The 24,880-nt window shown below is 44.0% G+C and overlaps 1 protein-coding gene across 3 annotated transcripts in view; it reads left to right on the plus strand.

The window, feature by feature from the left end:
• The window catches only part of pcdh11 (protocadherin 11), a 136,558-nt gene that overhangs the window by 10,382 nt on the left and 101,296 nt on the right, over positions 1 to 24,880 (plus strand). For 2 of the 3 annotated variants that reach the window (XM_030368887.1, XM_030368888.1), the window contains one exon: positions 3,605 to 6,112. In XM_030368887.1, coding sequence (XP_030224747.1) covers positions 3,605 to 6,112 — 2,508 coding nt within the window. Of the gene's footprint in view, positions 1 to 3,604; positions 6,113 to 10,221; positions 12,537 to 24,880 lie in introns of those variants that run through there. The other variant, XM_030368889.1, reaches the window with a different exon arrangement.

Raw genomic sequence — 24,880 nt, forward strand, 5'->3', positions numbered from 1 at the left:
ACAGCCATTGCATCATTTGTACATTGCATTACTCATAGCAGATGCTAAGCAAACTCATTTTGAGTGGAATTCAGTAATTATCCTCTGTAAGCTGTTTTTTGGTAGAACCTCACTGCTGCAGAGGTTGTTTAAGTTCTTCCAAAAATAATCCCATGCTTGGTAAGAAGAGTTGCCTTCATGAATTAAACTGTATTCCATTATAAACACTTCAAGGTTTACTTTAATGATTTGTTGTCTGTTGCCAGTTTGTTTCACTGCTCTTTTAATTTAAAACATTATTTAAAACAATCAGGGATCAATCAAGAACATCACGTACACACACACATTCCATTAGGCTATATGGCCTCCCCTTTGCTATCTTCTAGTTGTGTTTAGGCTTGGTGTCTTGTTGGAATCATGTGCCTTTCAGCTTCTGTGAATCACAGATGGCTCCATATGTGGATGTTCATTTACTTTGGTGGAGATTTTCCAAAGGACCCTCAGAACCCCAAATCCATTAACCTCACCTGTGCTAGGTGCTACTCTCCCATGAACTGGTGAGCTGGTCATTTGGGATTTCCAGGAACAAACTCTCATTGCAAAACATTGGCGGTTGGCATTAGCATATTTTGACACCTTTCCCTCAACAAGGGGTTGAGGAAAACAGCCAAACAATCATCAGCTTGGTTGTTTTTAATTAAAAGCACAAGGTAGTGGCCAGGGGCAAGTGAAAATGGGAGATGGCAAAAAATAAAGTCCTCAGAATAAGAGAGAGAGAGTGAGAGTTTTGCAGCATAATGAAAGGTGCTATAGCATGTGATGAATGGCCCCTCCCCAGGTAATGCCCATCCATGGGCATCACCGTGACTACAGCCTGCCTCCCCACCGCCCTGATATATTCACAACCCAATCTTGGTCTCCTCTGAGTTTTAATAAGGTCATCAACTTGCCTAAAAGACGCATTCACTGACAATCTGAGCACCTCATCCTCTTCAGAAAGGGATCCACAGTCGTCCTTTAAGCCCTCCTCTGCCGCACTGTCAGTGAGGCTCCTCAATCATTTTCATTAAAAATAATAAGCCAATTTTCAATTGATATCATGCTGTGAGCAACCCACATGCACTCCTTAAACAATAAAACCGCCCATGCTGCGCTTATGTGGAACCCGTCAGCCTATTTCCAGAGTTCAAGAGGGCATCCATATGAAAGGTGAACGTGTATAATGTCCACACTGAACTATTGGGAAGGCACACTGCATGCCCGGCCCTGGGCTTCTCTCCTGTGAGTGATTCATATGACTACTTGGCCTTTTCTTAGCCTGTCCTAGATTTTATCACAATCCACCAGACTAATTGTGCAGTCAGGAGGCGACGCAGGCCTGAGAGATAGCTCTCTTTTAACTTATTGAAATGCGCAGAGCGTAGCCTGTCAGTTGTAAAACTGAAACCGAGGGGGAAAAAAAGCATGGAAGAACTTCTCACTCATAAATCATCACACAGAATCCCACCCCCTACCCCACTATTAACAATAGCCTATGCTAAATGGCAGTGTCTTTTTCACAGTGCGATATCTCTTCAAACAAATGGGGTTTTTAAACCTGTGATGAAGTCGGTTGAAATCGGGGGCACTTACTACTAGATTTAAAGCGACCGTTGAGGTGTTAAGCTAGGCTAAGCACTCCCCACTCCTCAATGTATATTTTGTGTGTGCGTAAATTTGTCCAAAACGCTGGCGGCTCCATACATTTCCATATGTCTGGTTATCTTGTTTTCTACTTTTTTTTTCCTCGCACGAAGGATCACAAAATACCCTGTGATGATCATTCCTGCAATGTTGGCTCTGTTAAGTAGTTCTGTCAATCACTAACATGGGCACAATATTCCAGCGACAGGCAATTTTTGAGAGTACACAATAATTTGCTTGCTGCGGTTGCATGTGTTTGCTTATGTGGACCACAGCAGAGTCGCTGCTGGCTTTCAGAGCGTCTGGCGTTTCAGGTTTTTAAACATGACTGGGAAGTTCAGTCTACTATGCAGCCAATCTATGGTCCATGTTCTGTCCTTCACTTGTAAGAATGTATGCATCTTAATCTTATTTGAGAGCGGTGCCTAGACAGAGTAATCGCTTTCAACATGATGTGCTGCATGACGCTTATCTTCTAAAAGAGGATGCTTTTCCTTGTTTCAGCATGAAACTGCTTCTGACTGAAGGAGCTTCAAAGGGCTTCTTTGTTTTATAATATGCATGCAGCTCATTCATTGGCTTGATCTTCTTATTTTCTTATCTCTCTCTCTCTCTCTCTCTCTCTCTCTCTCTCTCTCTCTCTCTCTCTCTCTCTCTCTTTCTCTCTCTCTCTCTCTCTCTCTCTCTCTCTCTCTGTCCTTTATCTCTCTTTCTGTTTTTCTCTAAGAAAATAGAGAGTCATATATATATATATATATATATATATATATATTGTGGTGCATCTGGAGTCATAAATATTTGTGCTATTGTTTTTCTTTAGGGTGGAAGGCAATTACTTTGATAAGTAAGAACTGGTGTCTCGTGGGGATTACATCTGCATTTGTTTGCATTCCCTCAGGCATTATTCATACGCAGATTTAGCCCCTTGCTGAGCAAAAAGGATTTTTTTGATATACTGCTCTCTCACTCTCCCTCTTTCCCTCTCTCTTTAATTTGTACTGCTCTGGTCTTTCAGTGCATGTAAAACCAGAGCTTATCTGTGTATGATAAATGTTTCCCCCTTTTCAGTTTTTCTTACATTATGAGGTTGATTCCAGCAAGGCTGCATGTCCTTTTCTGAGACACACACACACACACACACACACACACACACACACACACACACACACACACACACACACACACACACACACACACACACACACACACACACACACACACATTCCATTCCAGGGGTTGGAATGGAATATAATTTGAGTCAAGCTAAAGGAAGCAGCCATGAAGTGGCTAATAAGCTAAATGATGGCATTTCAACCAACGTACCCTGGGTGGGATTACATTGAGGATTGGTTCATTTCAGCAGTTTGTGAACTACTAGCTAATAGTCAAAATAAAGCATTTCTTTTGTGCCTCATGAACATGAATTAACATGCAGTATATACATATTTCAAGGGAAATTATTGAGCAGTCTATTGCTGGTACTTAATGTTGTAAAAAGCTTTTGATCTACAAGTACGAGGAGTAAAAGTGAGCCAACGGGAGAGCACAGAGCCAAGAATCAGTCGTACAGTTAAAGGCCGTCAAGGGCTGTTTATTTAACTCTTTGCATTCAACATTCACTTTAATCTCATCCTTGAAAGAGGTTGAATTCCCCTTGGAACACACACACACACACACACACACACACACACACACACACACACACACACACACACACACACACACACACACACAGACAAATACACATTCCCCTAATAATGTGTTACTACATGTCCCCCCCTAAAATAAACTACTACCCTGCCAACAGATGTTTTACTAGAAAATATTGAACATTATTTATCATAGTTCTTGAAATATTATACTTGTTAACATAGTGTCAATGACAGTTACTTGAATATTCTGCGTGGTAATTGCTGTGATTTTGTTTATCTTCTCCTTGCAGAGCGTGAGTGAGTTTGGCCTTGACATCATCGAGACCCCTGAAGGCGATAAGTGGCCCCAGCTCATCGTTCAGCAGAACCTGGACCGCGAGCAGAAGGACACCTTCGTCATGAAGATCAAGGTGGAAGACGGTGGCAACCCTCCAAAGTCCAGCACCGCAATCCTCCAGGTCACCATCTCTGACGTCAACGACAACCGGCCCATCTTCAAGGACAGCGAGCTGGAGGTCAACATCCCGGAGAACGCGCCCATCGGGACATCCGTGGCACAGCTCCACGCCACCGACGCCGACCTGGGCTCCAACGCCCAGATCCACTTCTCTTTCAGCAACCAGATGTCTGCGGCCACCAAACGCCACTTTGCCATCGACGGCTCCTCGGGTATGGTCACCGTCAAGCAGCCATTGGACCGTGAGGTGACGCCGGTCCACAAGCTGATTGTTCTCGCCAGCGATGGCAGCTCCACCCCCTCAAGATCCACGGTGACTGTAAACGTAACGGATGTTAACGACAATGTGCCCTCGATAGACATCCGCTACATAATTAACCAGGTTAATGGGACCATTGTGCTGTCTGAAAATGCTCCTCTCAACAACAAAATAGCCCTCATTACAGTCACAGACAAGGACGCAGATCTTTACGGCAAAGTAGCCTGTTACACTGACCACGATGTCCCTTTTCGGTTGAAACCAGTCTTTAATGACCAGTTCTTACTGGAAACGGCAGCCCCACTAGACTACGAGACAACACGGGAATATGCAATTAGGATAGTTGCCTCGGATAGAGGAACGCCGCCACTGAACACTTCAGCCATGGTTCTAATTAAAATCAAGGATGAGAATGACAATGCACCTATCTTCCCCCAACCGGAGATCCAACTTTCCATACCGGAGAACAATGACCCATCAACACAGTTAATAAAAATCAGTGCCACCGACGCTGACAGTGGGCATAATGCTGAGATTATTTATACTCTTGGCCCCGATGCGCCTGACGGGTTTAACATAGACAGACGAACTGGGATCCTCTCCGTTGGCAAGCGGCTTGACAGAGAGAAGCAGGAGAGGTACTCGTTCACTGTGGTGGCACGGGACAATGGCTCCACGTCTCTGCAGAGCAATGTCACAGTCAGGCTAATCGTGCAAGACCTCAATGACAACAGCCCTGCGTTCACACACCCCGAGTACAACTTCTATGTGCCCGAGAACCTGCCTCTCTACGGAACCGTCGGCTTAATCACAGTCACGGACGCGGATGCGGGGGATAATGCTGTTATAACCTTGTCCATTTTGAATGGGAAAGATAACTTCCTCATCGACCCTGTAACCAGCGTGATCAAACCCAACATCACATTCGACAGGGAACAGCAAAGCTCTTACACATTTATGGTGAAGGCAGTCGATGGTGGCCAGCCGCCCACCACCTCCTATGCCAAGGTCACGATCAATGTGGTGGATGTGAATGACAATCGCCCCGTTTTTGTCATCCCTTCCTCCAATTACTCCTATGACCTTGTCCAGACTTCAACCAACCCCGGTGCAGTGGTCACCAGAGTGTTTGCCATTGACAATGACACAGGTATGAATGCTGAGCTTCATTACAGCATTATCAGCAGCATCATCATAACCTCCAGGGTCTCCCCTAGGGGCCTCTTTGCCATAGACAAGGCTACAGGGAATATCACCCTACAGGAGAAAATAGTGGCAGCTGATCACGGGCTGCATAGGCTTGTGATTAGGGTCAAAGACCTGGGCCAGCCTGAGTCCTTTCACGCCATCGCACTCATTCACCTGTTTGTAAACGACACTGTCTCTAATGCCACCTATATTCAAGAGCAGCTACGGAAAAGTATGGAGACACCTTTGGACCGTAACGTTGGAGACAATGAAGTGACGCCCCAAGCCAGTGGATACGTGATCGTTGTCATAGCGATAATCGCCGGAACCATGACTGTCATCCTGGTGATATTTGTGACGGCCTTGGTGCGCTGCCGGCAGACGCCGAGGCACAAAGTCGTCCAGAAGGGGAAGCAGAGCGGAGAGTGGGTGTCGCCGAACCAGGAGAACCGGCAGATAAAGAAGAAGAAGAAGAAAAAGAAGCGGTCCCCCAAGAGCCTGCTGCTGAACTTTGTGACCATCGATGAATCCAAGCCTGATGACCCCACCCACGAGCACATTAACGGCACGTTGGACCTCCCTGTGGAGCTGGAGGAGCAGACCATGGGGAAGTATAACTGGGCCACGACGCCCACCACCTTCAAACCTGACAGCCCAGACTTAGCCAAGCATTACAAGTCTGCGTCCCCCCAGCCCACCTTTCAAATCAAACCAGAGACACCGGTGGCCCCAAAGAAACACCACGTAATCCAGGAGCTCCCCTTGGACAACACGTTCGTGGTGGGCTGTGACTCACTCTCCAAGTGCTCCTCGACTAGCTCCGACCCGTACAGTGTCTCAGAGTGCAGCTGTCAGGGGGGATTCAAGACTGCAGGGCAGATCACCACTCGACAGGTAATTCATGACTTCCTTTTTAAACCCACCCACACTAGTCTCCTCTCGGAGTCCTACTGCTGTCCCCAAATAGGTAATCCAGAGGGGGGAGGGTGGCAGCAAGGACCTGGGGAATTCAGCCACACAGACCACCATGTCTACATGAATGTCATCTCCAACAAATACTGAGCCAGCTGCAGCTTTACAAATAATGGGCTACACCGAACAATAACTTATTTTCAGGAAAACATGGTTTTCATAATATTTTATAATCATCTGTAATTGCATAATCTTGAGGAAAACACATGTCCACGTTCCTAAACATTACCAAAGCCAAGAGTCAGCCTAGTGGTGTAATTGTCGTATCTAGCAATTCTATTATATTTCTAAGTATGAATGGCTGGTGAAAGAGCCTCTATTGGAGAGACAATTGCCCTCGTAGCTTTGATCTCCGCACTGCTGGATTTAAGGTCCAAGGGGGGAAGTACTGAAAGCTAATCTGACATGACCCATGTTTTTAAACAAGCCACACCGAGTGGTCAGTTAACAAATGTGGCAGTCACAGTCAGGCATCGATATGGGCGATTCACTGCTTCGAGTAATAATTGTAGTCAAAAGGTGAGAAAGCAGTGATTTTTGCCATGCCAAGGGCTATACAAATGCTTAAAAGGCTTCACAGATGAGGTGAAAAGTTCTGGGTTTTTTGTACTCAAAACATGAAATGCCGTCCTCAAAGTGCCACTGAATCTTCGTGGCAGAAATAAATTAATTTGAATGTCAAAGTACGTCGCAGTGCTTATGATTCCCCTAAGAGACGTGCCAAATGTAAAGTGCTCCAATAAATAAAATAAAAAACGGAGGGAAAAAAATAAATGAGACGTGAGGAGAGGTAGCCCAGAAGAAGCTCTCCTGCAAACGCTAGAGTGAGGCACTCTGGGAAAAGTGACAAACCACTGCTGTGTGTGAAGGGTGAAGGTGATACGCAAAGGTTGACATACAGAGGGAATGTTAGCAGAACCTGTGAATACCACACACATACAAACATAAGCTGAGGCTGTACGCACACCTTAGATACACTGAAGATGACACAGATGAATGTTGAATTGATACATGATCTCTTTATTATCTCTGATTGAATAATCTTTCTCTTGAAAGATACGATGTGGTATATGTTTTTTTTAAGAATATTTTAATGTAGATATGGACAATAAAGGGTTATTTAGTGTAGAAATATCTACATTAACATACCTACTTAACAAATAAAACTAATCTTAACAATCTACAATCAGTCATAAAAACTATTCACACAAAACTATCCTTTTCATTTTTATTAAATTACATTTGTGCTGGCTTATTTTCATGTTATTTCATGTTGATCATGACATATATATTATTTATACATTTCTGAGCCAATTGCATCATACAGCATCAATGATTTGAGATGCCTATTATTTTTGTCTCACCACTGATTGCGACCACTTTCCAAATCATTTGGTGTTCTTACACATTTTGCTTTTGCTCCCAAGATGCCCTTCTTTGAAATCCTATGAGCTCTTTAAAACCCTTCATGACATAGATTTTCTCCATAAACGCCTGTTTATCCTGTGGAATTATTGTTGCTTAGGATCATTAATGGCGACACCCACATAGGCTTGCTAGTCATCCCCCCTGATCCACCTTTTATCTGGGACCATGGCTAAAGCACAGCTCTGCTCACTGCTGTATAGTACGCAGATAGGAGCTTACCAACATCACGCCTTACTTCTGAGGAGCGCTTCATTTTGAAACCTCTTCATACCATTCCATGACAAATTGTCGGGATGATTATTTTTTATCGCCTGCTTTAAAATAGGCAGAAGAATTCAGTCAGTATGAAGAATTAAGAATTATCTAAGAATTATAGTTTACATTTTCACATTTTGGATTTTTTTCTGGGGAAGACAATCTGTTAGACATTAATTTATGATCAAGGACAACAACATATCCTGATTTCCCAACGCCATATTCTACGCTGCTGATGTTTCTATACATGTAGAAATGAGAGCGGTCAGATGATGGTCTGTCATAACTCTGTGAGTCATCCTAGCTGGCAACCATTTACTGCGGCGTTAAGCAAACAATACATTTACTCCTCTCCTTCCCCCTGAGTGATCGATAAGTGATGCCTTCTTAAGATATAAGATTTCCCTGTAGTTTTTGGGTGTGCTTATTTAAAACCAGGTTGGAAAAATTACCCTAAAAAGGCCGCTGGCATGACAATTTATTTCCTGACGAGGAGACTATGGCTGCAGAGGTTAATTAAATGCACTAAAGGGTTAATCACTCGTTACACAATATGATTAAAATCACTGTAATTAGGTTTCAAATGAGGTTGATAAGAGGCAGGGAAAAAAAACCCTGCAGCCTTCCTTTAAGATTATCGGGGATGTCACATGTGCTCTCCCCCGGGGTGAGAGAGATCCTGAGGATGGGAAGAGATCTACGACGAGATGACCTCCAGCCCGGTGTGGGGAGCCCCAACACTTTATAATACTCCCCTTATTTGATCCTGTCTTACTCAAATCGTTCTCATTGTTCCACCAAAGCTACGTTCAACACATGATCTCAAAATGGAGAAAGAAAAGTCTGAACATTATGAAGCCTTGATCTTTAGCGTGCAAACTGCTAGCATTGAAAAAGTATTATAATAAATCTAATCTTTTTTGAAAAAGTGAGAGATTTAAACAGTAATAGTGCCTTAGAATCGTCCATCAAAGGGGAGGAGAGAGCAAGAGGAGGAATGTTTTGCCGAGACATTACAGATGTAGCCGCTAAAGAGAAAAGCTTGTCATCAAGGACGCCTCGGAGAGCACATATTTGTGCCACAATATGGCCACATTATACGCAAAAGGGAGTTATTTGCAAACTCCCTCTCTCTGTCCCCTTCCTCTCTCCCTCCGCACTATTTTCTCACTTCTCCTCCGACATTCCCCCTCCTCTTCAGTTTATTCATCTCGTCCTTTGTTCTTTCAATGCGCTGCCGACATCTTATTGGAGGTCAGTGTGCCTGCGGCGATAAGCGTGTCATTCTATGTGTTTCCTCGGACCCAGATCAAATGCCACACCGGCTCTCCATCAGCTCACATATCATGAATATTGTGGAATGCATGAAGCCAATGCATTTCCTCTTCTGTTTTGGTCTGTGTTTCCTGGAAAGGCTCATGGTGGGGGGTGTTTAGCAGTGACTCGCAAAAATGAACTCCTGTCCGATCTTCATTTATTTAAATTTTTTAATTATGTCTACACTATACATACCATATTTTGATCACCATATGTGGTCAATTATTCTCCACTTATTGTAAAACCCTCAAATTGTAATTTTGAGATTAAAAAGAAAAGGGAATTGGAGGAACAAGCCTTGCCACGGTTGACTAAACAGCTTTCAGTTTGTGTGGTTGAGGTGGTTAGGGTCACTCTTTCACATGAGGAACATACCATGATAAAGAAATGCTCATGTTGACTCATAGTGATGGAAATGGCCCAGAAAGAGGGGCCCGCCTTCTAAGAGGTTAACTAGGTTGGCTTTCCAAATTGTATGCTTCTCATTCAATGCTCTATTCTTCTATCCATTTACCGTTGTGTTCTTTTCATGCTTTCCTCACGGCTCAGGCTAATATCTATAATTGTATGCTAATGTCATGCTGTGATTAAGGTTGCTAACATCTTGTCTGCCTGAGATGTTGGTTAAAGATGCATTTCTGATGGGTGTTTCGGTTGTTTTTGTTAAATCTTGTACATATCAGAAGACCCACAGGCAAGGGTCCAAAACCGTGGGCTCTAAATTGATTCCAAAATGGCTTTCCAAGGGACAAACAAGGAGCCGTGTGATAGTGTGGTGGGAGACAAAAAAAGACAAATCGGATGTAATGATTGGCTACGACTGCATGCTCTGATAAGTACAGGAATAAAACAAAAATCAAAATCTGTGACACTTGCAACATTCTTCAAGGAGACCTGACAAGATTAACACTTTGACTGTCAGCCATGCCTTGAAGAATGCTTCACTTATTATTTTGCAGCCTAGGTTGCACAGAGCTCAATGATATTGTAACGACAATCTCCCTATATCTGTCTGTCTCTCTATATTTCAGGAGACGGCTCTGAAACCACCACACTATGGCACACTCTGTGGCACAGCCCGCTCCCACAGGATTAAAATCAATCTCTAGCTCCCACCCACCTCAGGGGAGGAAAACAAAAGCAAGAGGGAGGGATGAGAAAAGAGAGGGGGAGAAGGGCAGAGGGAATGAAGCAAGGAAGGAATGAGAGAACTGCGAAGAGGTGAAACAAGTTCTTACTGTCTCAACAGCCTCAAACTCTGCCTCCTCGCTCAAGTGGCCCGGGGTCAGGGAGGGGGGGACAACATGCACTTGGATTGCCGTTTAGCGGGGGGGATCACAGATGCCCTCAAACTTGATGACGCTCCTCTTTCATGGTGATGCTGAACTGCTTTACCCAGACCCCTCCCCACACTATAGGTTCACTTCCCTGCTTTGTCAAGGACGATGCGCTTGGAGGTCATAAAAAACTAACTTCCAAACTCAAGTCCCACCCCTCCTCCACCTCCACCACCACCACAACCACCACAGACCGCTCTGTAAAATAAGGAAAACACAGTCAGCAGGCTTGTACAAAGTATGTTTATATGTATGTGTGTATGTTTATCTATCACAGAGTTGATGGTGTTTATATTTATTGGTTATTATTTGATTTTATTGCTTTGAAAATTGCCACGTGGACAATTTATTTTCTTACATGATGTTTTTGTATGCTTTAGTAGCTCTTTCTGGGCTTGCAGAGCTTGTGACAAATAGTGTTTTGTTTTTATTAAATGCTGCAAAGTCTACAATGAGGCCTATATCAAGTGTTTTATGCCCACCTCACAGTTTTACCCTTTTTTACTTTTGGTACAAATATTGCCCTTTCTTGTGTCCCCCACTTTTGATGCCACTAAACGCATTTCATCAATAATGTGGCTGACGTTAGAGAGCAGTTAGGGCCCCCAATACAACGGTACCACTTAATTAGTTGTGCATCACCACCACCCCCCCCTCCACACACACACAGACACAAACACACTCTTGTGGTATGCTCTCGAAGTTGTCAGAATAGCGAGCGGAGAAGTTGAATAGTCTAAGCAAAGCCACAATGTCACAAGACTAAACGGCAAGTCCTGTAAACAAAAGCTGTCGATGGAGAGCAGGAATAGCTGAGGTGTCGCACTAAGCTTGACCTTTGTGGGTGTCACACTGACCAATAAGCCGGGGTTGACTTATCCTATGGAGAGAAAAGGAGATAGAAATTAAGAGGAAAAATTGCGTTATTAAAAAATAGAAAAAGAAATAAAACAAGAACTCAGATTGCGAAAAGCAGAACAAACACAAATCCTCAGGCAGTCTTTAACAGAATTTTACTCAGTGGGCTTCAGCACAAATTAGCTTAATTCTGTGCACTTATTTATATTCACCTTATTTATTAAAGTGACAGGTTAAGATAGGGAATGCAATGCAACACCAAATCGAGAAGGTAATCCAGTCTCCAACCTAAAAGCAGCAATAAAAAGGAAACACTCGACAAGAACAATCCACTGTAGTGCACTTACTTCCCTCGAAGCGCACAAACGTTTGCCTCCGCTGTATTCCCTCACATAGAATATATAGAACACTTTATTCACTTCCACACCAGTAACTTGATGGTAAGCAGCATTGTTGTCCAGTAGTCCTGTTTATTGGTAAGCCTAAGAATGCTTCAATAGGAAAAGCCCAGGGGGCTATGCAGTACATATATATGTATAAATATATAAATATACAGTATATAGCCATAGAATTAAAACCATTAAAATAGACATGGCCTGCATAATTGAGTTATTTAGGGTGGCATTGACCGGCAGCCATTTTTCTAAATGTGTATTATATACAACACAACAATTAAAACTTGTCCAGAAATCAGTTTTTTTGTCTTATTATCTGAATATGGTGTTAGAAGATGATGTCTACTTTAAAGCTTTTAATTTTATATCTTACCTCATAGCGAGTGACATTGCTGTATCAGGAGGAGGTGTGTTCATGTAATTATGGTATCAAACGTATTCTCCACTGCGTAGGAGTCCAGAGTATGGTCTATACATAGCATCCTAGCACTGTGTAATGGTTAGATTTGCCTGATCTTTGGGGAAAAATACAAAAAAAGAGAAAAACATCACAAAAAAATAACAATGACACCCATATATGGGTATACTTGTACGGGAGACAGATAACCTCACTTTTATTCAATGTGAAATACAATACGCACCTTACAGGATCTTTGTAATTGACTTTGAGTTGCCGGTGTGTTGAGAAAAATGTAAAATGTTTGGTTTATGTATGTGTGCGCTTCTGAAATTGATTAAAGTCTTTTTGCATTGTAATTTTATTTCCATGACTCTTATTTTTCATCTAGGGGAAAAACAAACAAACCAAAAAAGATGTTATTGTTGTGCATAATAAGCATTATCGCATATCTTCCATTTCCCTCACTCAAAATTGTTTAATTTTGCAGAGAGCATAGTATTTCGTTAATGTATGCTAGAAAACGCCGATGCTATAATGAACGGGTAGAGCATAAAAATACATATTTCCTAGGACCCCCTGAATGTGCTGTACTGATCCAGCACTAGAGCCAGACCGGTCGTGTTAAAAGTGTGCTTTTGCAGTGTTACAACTTTAATTGGCTCATCACTGAAGCTATGCAGAATATTTTTCCTTTTCCCCTTCTGTTCCGTGCACCAACACAAGCCAACCAGTGGGATGTGACAATGATACCGTTTAGATACACATCTCTCATTAGGAACAGATTACAGCAAAGAAGTTATGGAAATTTCTGTGTGAGAAAATACATCCTTTGAAGTGCACAGGCAGAAAACAAAAAGAAAAGTCTGAATAGTTATTTTTTGGCTTGCTGATAATGATCATGTGATAATAATAATAATAATAAGCTTGCCTCTATGATGTACAGTATGGCTTAAACACACTGAAACAAAGCACACATAGCAAATCAGAGAGATGGAGGGGGATCAACCCGGAGTTGTTACTGGGGCACAGCGATCAAAGGTGTTGAAAGCCAGCCTGATGCTGCCAGCTAATTTTATCCCGAAATATACCAGTAACGGTGCGCACAGGTGTGCTTAGTGTCATCACGCCTTCTGTAGGCGTACAAACCAATGTCAACCTGCTAATAATAGCATAATGTTCACTTGATAAATGCCTCGTTCTCACATGGTCCAGCAAAGCACACTTTTAGAGCAGAATTAATAAGCATTGGGTCTGATTTCCAACGAGTTGTTGTGGCTCATTAAGGTTATGGACTGTTCTCAAAATCAAACCAAAGTTTATTAGTACAGTGCACTTATATGGATGTGAGCCATCTCTTAAACAGGGCCAACAGCTATGCATGGAAATAGAGCAGAGACTGTAGCTGATGAATGGATTTGACTTCATTGTATGTATTTATTTATAAATAAATACCATTTGATTGGGCTACAATATGCACAAAATGTTGTCAGTAAAGCAAACACTTGCTATGTGAGCCATCATAATTACAGTTCTTTAAAACCTATTTGCTTTTCTTTCTATTTTCTCACCATTTCCATTTTCCTTGGATGCATAAGCAATTGTTCCCGGGTTTCTCTCGTTCGTAACATGTGCTTGTGATTTCGTTATAATCTTCAGAGGAGAATGTACACTCATTTGAACTTGTCATTGAAAAGAAACAAAAGAGACGTAAAGTTTTCCCTGCTTTGTATTGCGGAATGTCACCAAGAGGCTCGGTTGACTGTTTTTTTTTCAGACCTGCTGTCCTGACATGCCCATTAATTATTCATGAGGATGTAGAATTCAATTTCATGTAACGGCCCTGAAAGCGAGTCATGTATAGTCAGTTTGATTAAAGATAATGCAATGATATGTCTGTGGGCAGAAAAACACATTTCATATTATTCTAAACACACACACACACACACACACACACACACACACACACACACACACACACACACACACACACACAAACACACACACAAAGACATAAAGACACACATACTCACGAGCGCACAACCAAGCAAACATAAAGGGAACAAAGCACGAGGGGCAGAGTGTGCACCTCCGTACATTGAGTGTGTGTGTGTATGGGTGTGTGTGTCTGCTAAATGTTTTCACAACAAAATTTTCTTGCATGGTGCAAGGCTCATTAAAGTCAGTCCCACTTTTACTAACCTGATGTACCTTCTCGCTCCAAATACCAATACAGTGACATTCCATTTTTTATTAGAATCTTTAGAGTGAGGCGACTCTATTTTGGCACCAAGTGTGAATGTCGGCACGGGGACCCAACCTTGTGACTTTCCTCAACCTTGAGCATGTAATCACTGTGATCCTATTTGTTTGTGATATTATCAGTAACTTCCCTTAATTATGTAAATTTAAAATAACGCCCGGCGTTATTCCAGAATCTGTCTGGGTAAAATTTCAGAGATGCTAGCAGTGATAACAAATGCCCATTCTTCCTTCACATTACGTTGATTTATACGACGCCCACACAGTCCACCGAGATCATGTTGTCATCTGGTGCACAAATGACAGACTGACACTAACCAGCTCCATAAATCCTGCGCATTGTCTCTGCTTGGGCGGCAAAGGGGCCATTTGCGCCGCCATTGCGGCGTGGAAACGGGAAGAGTTAATGGGATTCTTCAAAAGGACAGTTTGGGCTCATCTAATTGGTGCTAAGGTGCAAATCTATGCAGGAATAATAGATCACTTCCTCCTTAAAAAAAGAAGAAGAATGACATCATTTCAAGTTTTATCTTTCATAATTACCCAGAGTTCCTTGCAGTTCAATAGTTGTGCGTGTGTGTGTGTGTGTCGGTTCTGAATTAAGAAAGAAACAGCCTGCCCCAATTCCTTTGCCTTTCCGGATGCATCCATTGGTCAAGGTGTCCGGTGGGAGGTTCTAACGATTTAGCCGAGCACCATGTGTATCTGGGGTGGGGGGTTGGGGGGGGGGGACATGGGAGCCCTGAAGCGGCTCCCTAAGCAGGGGCTATTTTATGCATGTGCTGTGCAGCGGTGCAGGAAACACGGCGATGCACTTGCTGTTGCACTCCACTCAAGGCAACGCACAATCGGTGCCAAATCTGTGAGAGGCTGAATTATTCACTCACCCCCCGTAGCAGTGGCGGTCTCGCTACCTTTTGTGTGTGAGCAAGAATCAAATCAGTATGGAAGACCGTGGAGTGGCTCTCATTCCGGATACACAGAGTGTAACGCAGCAGCCTGGAGATTGTTTTCATTGGAAACAATCCTGTTGATTAAAGCAGTGGTGACTCGCTGGTGGGGCTCTCAACTATACATTCGGATTGCTCCTACTCGTGTTTTTCCTTGTTCAAATGCATGATCTAAAAACAGCCCTGGTTCAGGGTAAGCAAATAGCACGCGGCTGTCAGTGAGGGGCTGTTCCTTTCAGGGGCGAGTGAAATCATGGCAATAGGTTGGTTTAATAATGGTTCAGCAGGTTATGGCAATGCATCATGTGCGGACGTGTGTTCACTGGTGTTCCAAGGTTTTAGCAGGTTGTCAGTGCCTGATTGGTCTGTACCATTTATGTTACTCCAATGTGGTTAGGATAAGTGAGGTTAAGGGTACGACTCCCCCCTCCTATGTACACATTTTTAGCCCCTTAATCGCAGGGCTTTAAGGTTGTTTTTTGGGATGTCATGAGGTTTAACGCTAATCTTCCTAAAGCACAGAGACAAACACAAAGAGAGGTACACACAAATTAAGTTAACTTTTCTTGTTTTGTCTAGATTTTGTTTCCGTGTGTGTCTGTCTGTCTGTCCGTGTCTGTGTGTGACTCTGTATGTGTGTGTGTGTGTGTGTGTGTGTGTGTGTGTGTGTGTGTGTGTGTGTGTGTGTGTGTGTGTGTTATTATGAATTATAGTATTTGTTGGACCAAATAGACTAACTACAATAGCTACATCTATATTCTGTTGATACCGGCGTCAAAGCCTAACCGTCCTAAGTCTATGTTTAACTTTATATTTGATTGTCACGTTATCCCCTCCACTCTGTGTGGTGCTGCAGGGCTCCCACAGACAGCCTTCTGTGGAGCCATGTGCCATTGTTCACTGCAGCTTTCAGGCCTCAACGTGATCCAGACCCAATGACCTCATCCTGGACATTCCCTCAGATGCAGCTCATGGTTGAAGGGCTGCAGCCAGGTTAAATTAGTGCTAATGCTATTATTTTGTTTAAATATTGCATGCCAACAATCCCTAAGGTGGATGTTTAGGCTTTGAAGCTAATGAAACCAGCCGGGTCTTAAGGACTGATGGCAGAGAGGAGGGATCCTCAGTGCGTCTGCGGAGCTAGGCGGGAGGTGACTGCTTTAAGACTGTCAGACCGGCCGTGCCTGTGGCCCTCCTAATCCTAGGGAAGAATTTGTGATTTGCTTTTGTCTAAGAGATTTGGCGGGCGATAAGATGCCGGCCCCCGTCCTTAGAATAGCAGATAATCTGGTTTGAACAGAGGACTCAGGGGGTATTTATCCAGCCTTAACATTTGCCCGACCAGATGGCCCTGACTGGGGCGAGCGGCAACCCCCCAAACCCCGTCCATACCCCCACTGACTTCCTGCCCCCACGCCCCCCCTCTTCTGCAAGGGCCAGATCTAAAGAAAAAGGCCAAATGAAAAAAGAACAGTGGGACTATAATCAATTTTGTTTATTTTGCTGCTTGACTCCTTAAGTACTTGAGCCAGATTAGAGGCTTTCCAGCAGATTATCGGGACAGACCGCAGACAATCGCCTTCCTCCATCCTAACAGTCTACCATCCACCCCGAAGAAGAAGGCAACTTAGAGTGCAGCCGGCTCCTTATACCTGATTAGGCCTGTTGCAAACCCTCTTACAATTAACCGGCCAGTGTGCTAATCAGTATTTCAAGACATCCCATTATTTATTTTTATTTTCTTTTATCGGCGGCCCAGTGGACTGGTCGTACCCAGCCGAGAGAACACACTCTCTGAGTGATATCTGCTAAGTAGCCTCCTTTGAACCGACCCGTCGACACACACTGCTGACCCACAACCCACTCGGGGCTAATCGTAACACTTTGGACAGAAAGGGTGTGTGTGTGTGTGTGTGTGTGTGTGTGTGTGTGTGTGTGTGTGTGTGTGTGTGTGTGTGTGTGTGTGTGTGTGTGTGTGTGTGTGTGTGTGTGTGTGTGTGTGTGTGTGTGTGTAGTCAAAGGAGGTCAGTACACAAACAAAATACACAGACTGCCCCGCTTTTTCGTAAAGTTGTCACACACACACACCGAAATAAAAGAGGTTTATTTTCTCCCTGTCTTCGATTACATGAGGGAACGGCTGCCTTGTAAAACAAAATAGATGCCAGAACGTGTTCGTCTGCTACAGTCAATCTGCTAGTCTGAATAGAAGCTGCTGCACTACGCCTACCTGCAGTCTGTGAAACGCAATCGCTCTGATTACATGGAACGTATGAGCGTGACAATCGTAATACGTCCCATCTCTTATTTTGGTTTCCTATAGCCCACCTCTCTAACCTTATGCCTCTGGCAGTCATCTCAGGCAGAAGTGGACGCCTGTAACAACAGCATTTGTCTAATGAGATCAGCCCATTGGCTAATTAGAGCTAAGAGCAGCATTAGGGCTCTTGAATGCTTTACATGCACAGAGCAACCATTCTGCCAAGGCATTCACTTTTTTTCTTTTTTTTTGTATTTAATTTAAATGGCATATTGTACCAGATGCAGAACAGATCAGATCAGATGCGGACAGAATCTGGAAACATTTTGTCTTCCCATCTTCGCTAAATAAATAATCAATCGATAAAATGATTTGAGTTGTCTTGATGGTAATAGAAAGATATCATAAGTACTAGAAGCACCAATGGACAGTGGGGGGGAATAAGGTCTCAGAACTCGTATTCTGTTTCATGAATTTATTTTCAGCCCTCCACCCGTCTTTCGGGACTGGGTCCCGGTCAAGAAGGGATTCATAGTGTCCTTTGCAGAGTCAGACCTCAGACCCTTTGTCAGTGGTAATGTGCATCCGGGGCTAATTCCACTAGCTTGGCTCATTGGCTGTGCCAATTGCATTAGACAGTTGAGTCTTTGACTTGGAGCCAAGGCGTTGGCCTGGACAGCTCACACCAGCTTCAAGCTCCTTAGTTCGCTGATAAGGATATGTGATTGAGGGTTGTCTTATTAGGATGTGATTTCACTTACAAGGACACTTTTACTTTTCATATGTTGGAGAAAAAATGGAAAAGGGAAAAATTGTAAGGCTGAATAGATTCTGCATTAAATTATTGTATTCTCTCTGAAATCATATTCCACAATATACACACACAGCCTGACTACCGGAAAATGTGAGATATCAAAGAAAGGGTCAGGGGGATTGTGAACATTGGTGTTTAATAATGCATCTGAATCATTGGCCATCATAAAGAATGGATGTGCTCGCAGTCTTGAAAGAGTGTTTGAAAGTTCTTCCTTTCAGAGGCCTTTCAGATAGATTAAACTAAGTTGTTTTGATCATCTTCAGCGGCACATGTTTTTCCTTCCTGAATGCCGAGTCATTAACTACTGGATTATATGTGTGCATTGCGGACTGAATGATGATATCATAGAATTTAGTGTGTGCTTCTCATGCAAACACTTTAATGTCATTCGTATTACAACAGCATGTTTTCATGTTAAATATTTATCGTCAATTACATATTTTATCTATTCATTTTCTAAGTAAAAGTGAAAAGTTTGACCTCAAGCGTTGTTATTCATACATCGTAGAAATGTTCTCTCCTTTTAAGATTAACTAAGAATAATACAATTCCCTTCCAATTTGCATTTAAAAACCTTCACTTCATAGACCCATCTCTATTCCATTTTGTAGCACATGTCCACGACCTCGCAGCTTTAAGTATTCTCCAGTGTTACTGTGGTTGACATCGTATGCCGTTCCTCACCTAGCAGACAAAAGACAAAAGAGCCAACCTATCTGCGGGGAGATGTATTTCTGCTTGGGACAAAACCACAGCATATATTAGCTTCCCGGCGTAAGCACCCAGGCATCGGCCGGGTGTGTTGGGGGCCGGGAGGAAATGGACACCACTCCAGTGAATTGTGCCGACCTTATTGTATTGTGCGGATGATTGTGTTCTGCACCCAGAGATAATGACTGTGCCCTACTTTGACTTTCCGGCAGTGACCTGAAATAAGGCGTACAAGTGAAATCGGAGCTTGGATGAACCTGGAAGTGATTAAGGTCACCAAGACAACACCACATTTGTTTGACATCCCCCCCCTGACCCCCACCCTCCCCCCCTTCCATCACAACACCCCTGATTCTCATCGACCCTGTGTCGGCTGCACATCCTTGGAGAGCCTTTAGAGGACTCCTCCAAAATGCAAACATCGACCATTTGTCATCCAGGGTAGTCCAAGTAAAGAATAGGAAACACACTCCAATGTGTCGGTTAACACAATAAAGGAAATAACAATAAAACCTGGTCTAGACAAATATCCAAATGGCCAAGTGTGCTTTCCTCCATAACCAATTGCATCCACTATGACCATTAATGGTTGAGTGTTTTTGCGCTGTACAACAGCACAACAATATTGTACGCTGCATAATCAATGCAGTGGACACCCAATGTGCCTACTCGTGTCAAATATTGCTTTGCATTCTCTATGGATGCTGAGTTCACAAAGGGGAAGTCAGGGAGGTCACAAACAAGTTCAACGTCGGTATCAACAGAAGAAAGGAAATAATGCAGTGCCGCCAGTAATACAATGTCAATAGGTCAATGTCAGATGATTGAGACTATGCTTTGTTTGTTTACAGACAGGCTTTGTCTGGGTTTAACTGGCATCCAGCATTCCATTCAAATTAGACAATCCTGCTCTGCGATTCATTATTAAGCAGCAAGACTGGGATTGCGGTTTGTGTGTACGGGTCTGGCTGACATGATGCATACCGCCTTAATGCATTGGGGAAAACATGGATAACATGAGATCATGGCCGGCCTCCAGAGGCGGGGTACACTGAGTGCTTCTCCCGCTTGTTTTTCTGTCTTCCTTTTCTACTGGGGATCAGCACGCCAGTCCTCTGCCAGAGCCTTAGTGCTCAGGATGACAACGGCTCTTCCTCTGCTGTGCATGTAAATCACTGTGTGACGTGTAATGAAATAATGAAGCGTGTTGCATACTTTATTTATTTATTAGTATTTTTGCATCTGAGAGAGAGACCGTTGGGACTCTTGGCTATTTTTAGAGACAACAAAGAGATTGCCAGGGGTGTCCAGTTCCTCTTTCGCTTTAACTTCTGGAGTTATTTCCACTTGCTATTGTTGTGCCGCCACCAGGCCCAGTGCTTAGACACAATTTCTGGGAGAATTAGACTCCGTAGTATGTGCCCCTCCAGGCACATACCATTACGCCTCCCTGGGAACCAAAAGATGGATGGTGGTTGTGTGGCTATTCATAAATGGGGCAGATTCAGGACTATGAACATATCCATATATTTGCAATGGGACATAAATGCATTTCAGATATCTAATTGAGGTCCCCTATGGCCGCACACTGTAGGATAAGTCTGTAGGATAAGTCTGTATGATAAGTCTGGGCAGGAAGCAGGAAGTGCATTGTCGCTCAGTAAAATGGGGCAGTTGTTCACTCGGCAGAATGCTGGGGGTTTGTAGTGTGCTGTTCGCTTTTGGATAGCTTCACTGCAGTGCACACTAGAAGTAAAGAGCAGAGTTTAAAAAACGTATCACAGGGGTGTAGAAATAAACCTTTTAGGTACCTAAGCCTAATCGCCGAATCTTACTCCCTTGGCCTCTGACCTTTTAAAACCAACCCTGATTTAATCCCACTGTTTCCTTGTTGTGTGTGTGTGTGTGTGTATGTGTGTGTGTGTGTGTGTGTGTGTGTGTGTGTACTTATGTGTGTGTGTGTGCTTCTACCTTTGCAAGTTAGCTTTTTTTATGGTTCTTTTTTGAAGTTATGAGACACATTCATGAAGGATCCCTTCAGCCAGGCGGTTGTCTTCGGCGCTAAGCTCTACAAGGGATGAATCCCGTTAAAACACCATTACCGTTCCTACCGCTCACTGCAATATTTGACATGGAAAATGTGAAGCTACGGATCCGCTGTGATCGAATCTTCTGCTCACTCGTATGTATTCCCCGTTATTTCTTGTAAGGAGCAGAGAGGGGCGATCATGCCATTTCCTCAGATCGGTAGGTATTTCGACCCTCCGAAGTCATTTGAATGATTTGTGGTAATGCGGATCATGTCCTCATAAGTTGAGACACATTCTCCTCCTTTCCTCCCGGCAGGTGAAGGCATTCTGCCGCTGGCGGCCCTAATGTTCTGGCGGTACCGTATGCTTTTCCCCGGCTGATCCTTTCAGAGGGCACAGAGGCTGTTTTGACACGTGCTGCCAAGCCGCACATTTGGAATTACTGATAATGCACGGGACTTCCTGTTCCCTGAAGAGCATCTTTAGTGTGAGTGTAGGAGCAATGTTGCCTCCATCTTACCTCAATATTTCAGCCCAATGTATAGGGGGTCTCCCATAAATGGCAGACCCCCCCAAAAATAAAGGAGGCGAAAAGTGAAACCTGAAAGGAATTTCATGTCGAAAAAGTATCCCTGAAAAGAGCAGATTCCAAACTCTTCTATCTATCAGTGCTGTAGTTCTCCCCCTCATCCCTCAAACGGCTAACCTCCAAGGGGCTGGGGACTCTTCAGTTAAGACCAAGGAACTTTTCTATTGTAATGGAGAGAATACTGTGGAGAATGATAGAAATTGTGAGTAGTATGCTGCTGGAGTAAAGTTAAAAGGAGAACAAGCCCAATGGAAACCCTGGGAATAATTCAATTTGACTTAAGACTCTGTCGCGTCCTACAGCAAGGGGATTGACCGCAGCCCAATGAATTAAAATTCATGAACTACTGAAGAGTGAGCTCTTCATGAGGAATATGAATATGAGACCATTTTAAAGTAGGCTATGGTGATATTATTTCATTTCAATTCCCAATAAATGAAGCTATTAGTGTACCTTAAATTAAAAGCAGAAGGGCTCCCTGGGAGATATCTGATCCGCTGTGTAACTCATTTAACAGTTGGTTAGGAGCCCCTCTGTTGAGCTCCAGCCAGCTGAAATCAGTATAACGGCAAGTCTTCGACAGCCTCCTGGTTCCATTGTCTTCCCTGGGTCCTGTGAGCGGAACATAAGTATCTATAATGAAGGGAGAGAAACGAAAACCTAAACGCATCTCAAGAGAAGCGTCATGGGGACCGCAGCAACGCAGCTCGAGAAGCAGAGCGGGGATTGTAAGGAGACACAGAGGCATGATGCGCTCTGTGTCTCCACATTCAGGATATGCTAGCCTGTGTGGAACACACACACACACACACACACACACACACACACACACACACACACACACACACACACACACACACACACACACACACATAGCATAGTCGGTAATGCATTCTAGCCACAGGAAATCAATAGAAAATCCAGTATTTTACTTTCACACATCTACAATACAAATAACTCATTTGTCAATTGTGCTTAAAGAGGCATACAATGGCAGAATAGAGAACATTGGGTTGCTGGGATAATCCCTCAGAAGATTTAGCCTGACGTTGCCTTAAGGAATAGAAGGGAACAAGCAGATCCTTTAGGTCCCACCCACCTCTCTCTCTCTCTCTCTCTCTCTCTCTCTCTCTCTCTCTCACTCTCTCTCTCTGCCTCCATGAAAGCAGAGTTATCACGGCTGCGATCCAATTTTTTTGTTGTATTGTGTTCTTTGATAAACCAATTAATCCGTCAAGTGAAAAGATGTCAGCTCAGATTAGGCCTTTCCAGTGAGCTCAGCTCCTCCCGTCTGCGGCCCGGGGCTACGCAGCGTGATGCTACGTGTGTTAGCATCTTTATCAGCACATGTATCTCAGCCTGTATGAGTATTCCTACACATATCTGTTTCTGTGGGAATGTGTGGGATGCATGTGTGTGTGTATTTGTCTGTGCATCTGTGTGTGTGTTTGTTTGAGCGTTGTTGTTTTAGTCGCTCTGTCAGGAGCCGCTGTTTCTTCGTGTCCATCCCCATGTTTTGGCTTGCTTCTCCCGAGCCTGTGTGTGTGTGTGTGTGTTTCTGTGTGCGTGCTTGTGTGGATGTGTTTCTGTGCGCCTGTGTGTGCAAACTTCTGTGTGTGTATATATAGATGTGTGTGTCTATGTGTGCCTCTGTGTGTGTGTGTGTGCGTGCCTGTATATATGGCGTTGGGTTCTTTATGTATGCCTCTGTGTGTTTTTGTGTTTTTGTGTGTTTGTGTTTGTGTGTGTGTGTTAGTGCGGTCCTATGCGTTTCCGCGTGTCCGCCTACGGTTGTGTTAAATGACGGCGCTCCGTCTTCCTCTCCTGTGTGGGAGACTTTGATTTGTGAGCAGATCCCACAATGCCTCCCCACCGCGGCTCAGCCCTCCATCCCCCCCAAGCCCCCCTCAGCCCCCCCCAGCCCCCTTCTAGCTTCTCAGCGAGCAGCCGGCTGCTGCCTGCACACCCAGGCCCACGCCAACACCTAGTAAACACCAATCACAATCAGGAGACATTCACTCCCTATCGCCTAATGAACACCCACCAAGCAGCACCAGCCACCTCCCCCCCCCCCCCTCCCCCCCTGTCTCCTCTCGGCCGTATTCTACGACCACATCAGTGCCCCCGATGTATGGGGTCTCTGATGTGGTCTGATATGCACCCCAGCGCTGGGGACCAGCGCTCGGTGGAGCGAGAGATTTGGCTGTAAATGGAAAAAATCTAAAATCTAAAAGAAAGTGCTTCCCGGATAATGAGTGCTGGAGTGTGTTCTCCTGCAGTGTGTTCTCCTGCAGTGTGTTCTCCTGCAGTGTGTTCTCCTGGAGGGGGTTCTCCTGGAGGGTGTTCTCCTGGAGGGTGTTTTCCTGGGCCGACCCTTTGTCCAGCTGAGTCGGAGTGGCGGCTGAGGGTTCAATAAGGTCCAGGTTAAGCAGCGGTTACAATGCCAAGCCCTCAGGGATAGGTAGAGCCTCTGTTAACCTGGCGGAAAAAAACAAAGATGCCAGCAGTTGGTATGGCTCTGTGTGTCTGTTATGCCTAATGGAATATATCAATTCCAGGGCTGTTGTTAGGAGGAGGGGTGGGGCTGGTGGCGGGGGAACGGTTCACAATTACACGAACAAACCCTAGTCAAAAGCTTTTTATTTTTATTATTTATTAAAAAATAATGCTCTCTCCCTCTTTCTCTCTCTCTTTTCTCTCCATCGGTCTTCTCTTCTCAATGTAGCTGCTTGAGTGCTGTCACTGGCAACTCCTGTGTGTGCTATTTAGCAAAAGTGCATTTGCAGTTTGAAGAGCATCCCAAGATAATGGTGGCTTCTAATTGCATTACCTGGAGGAGACTGATGGCGCCGGTTAGAACGGCTGGCCTCAGTTCAGGCTGTGTTGAAGACAAGTGCATCTTACAGGTTATACATCATGTTGCTAACTGGAACCTTCTGTTTACTAAGTGATTCCTTGACAGCACCGCAATGTTGCCGCACATCCCCCCCCCCCCTCAAAGTAATAGCATGACCAGCCTTTACTGAAACAACAGAAACATAACAACCTCTCCAAAAGTTGTGAAATAAAGATAAAACAATGGCA

This window comes from Gadus morhua, chromosome 10 (assembly GCF_902167405.1).
Source record: "Gadus morhua chromosome 10, gadMor3.0, whole genome shotgun sequence".
Taxonomy (NCBI): Eukaryota; Metazoa; Chordata; class Actinopteri; order Gadiformes; family Gadidae; genus Gadus; species Gadus morhua.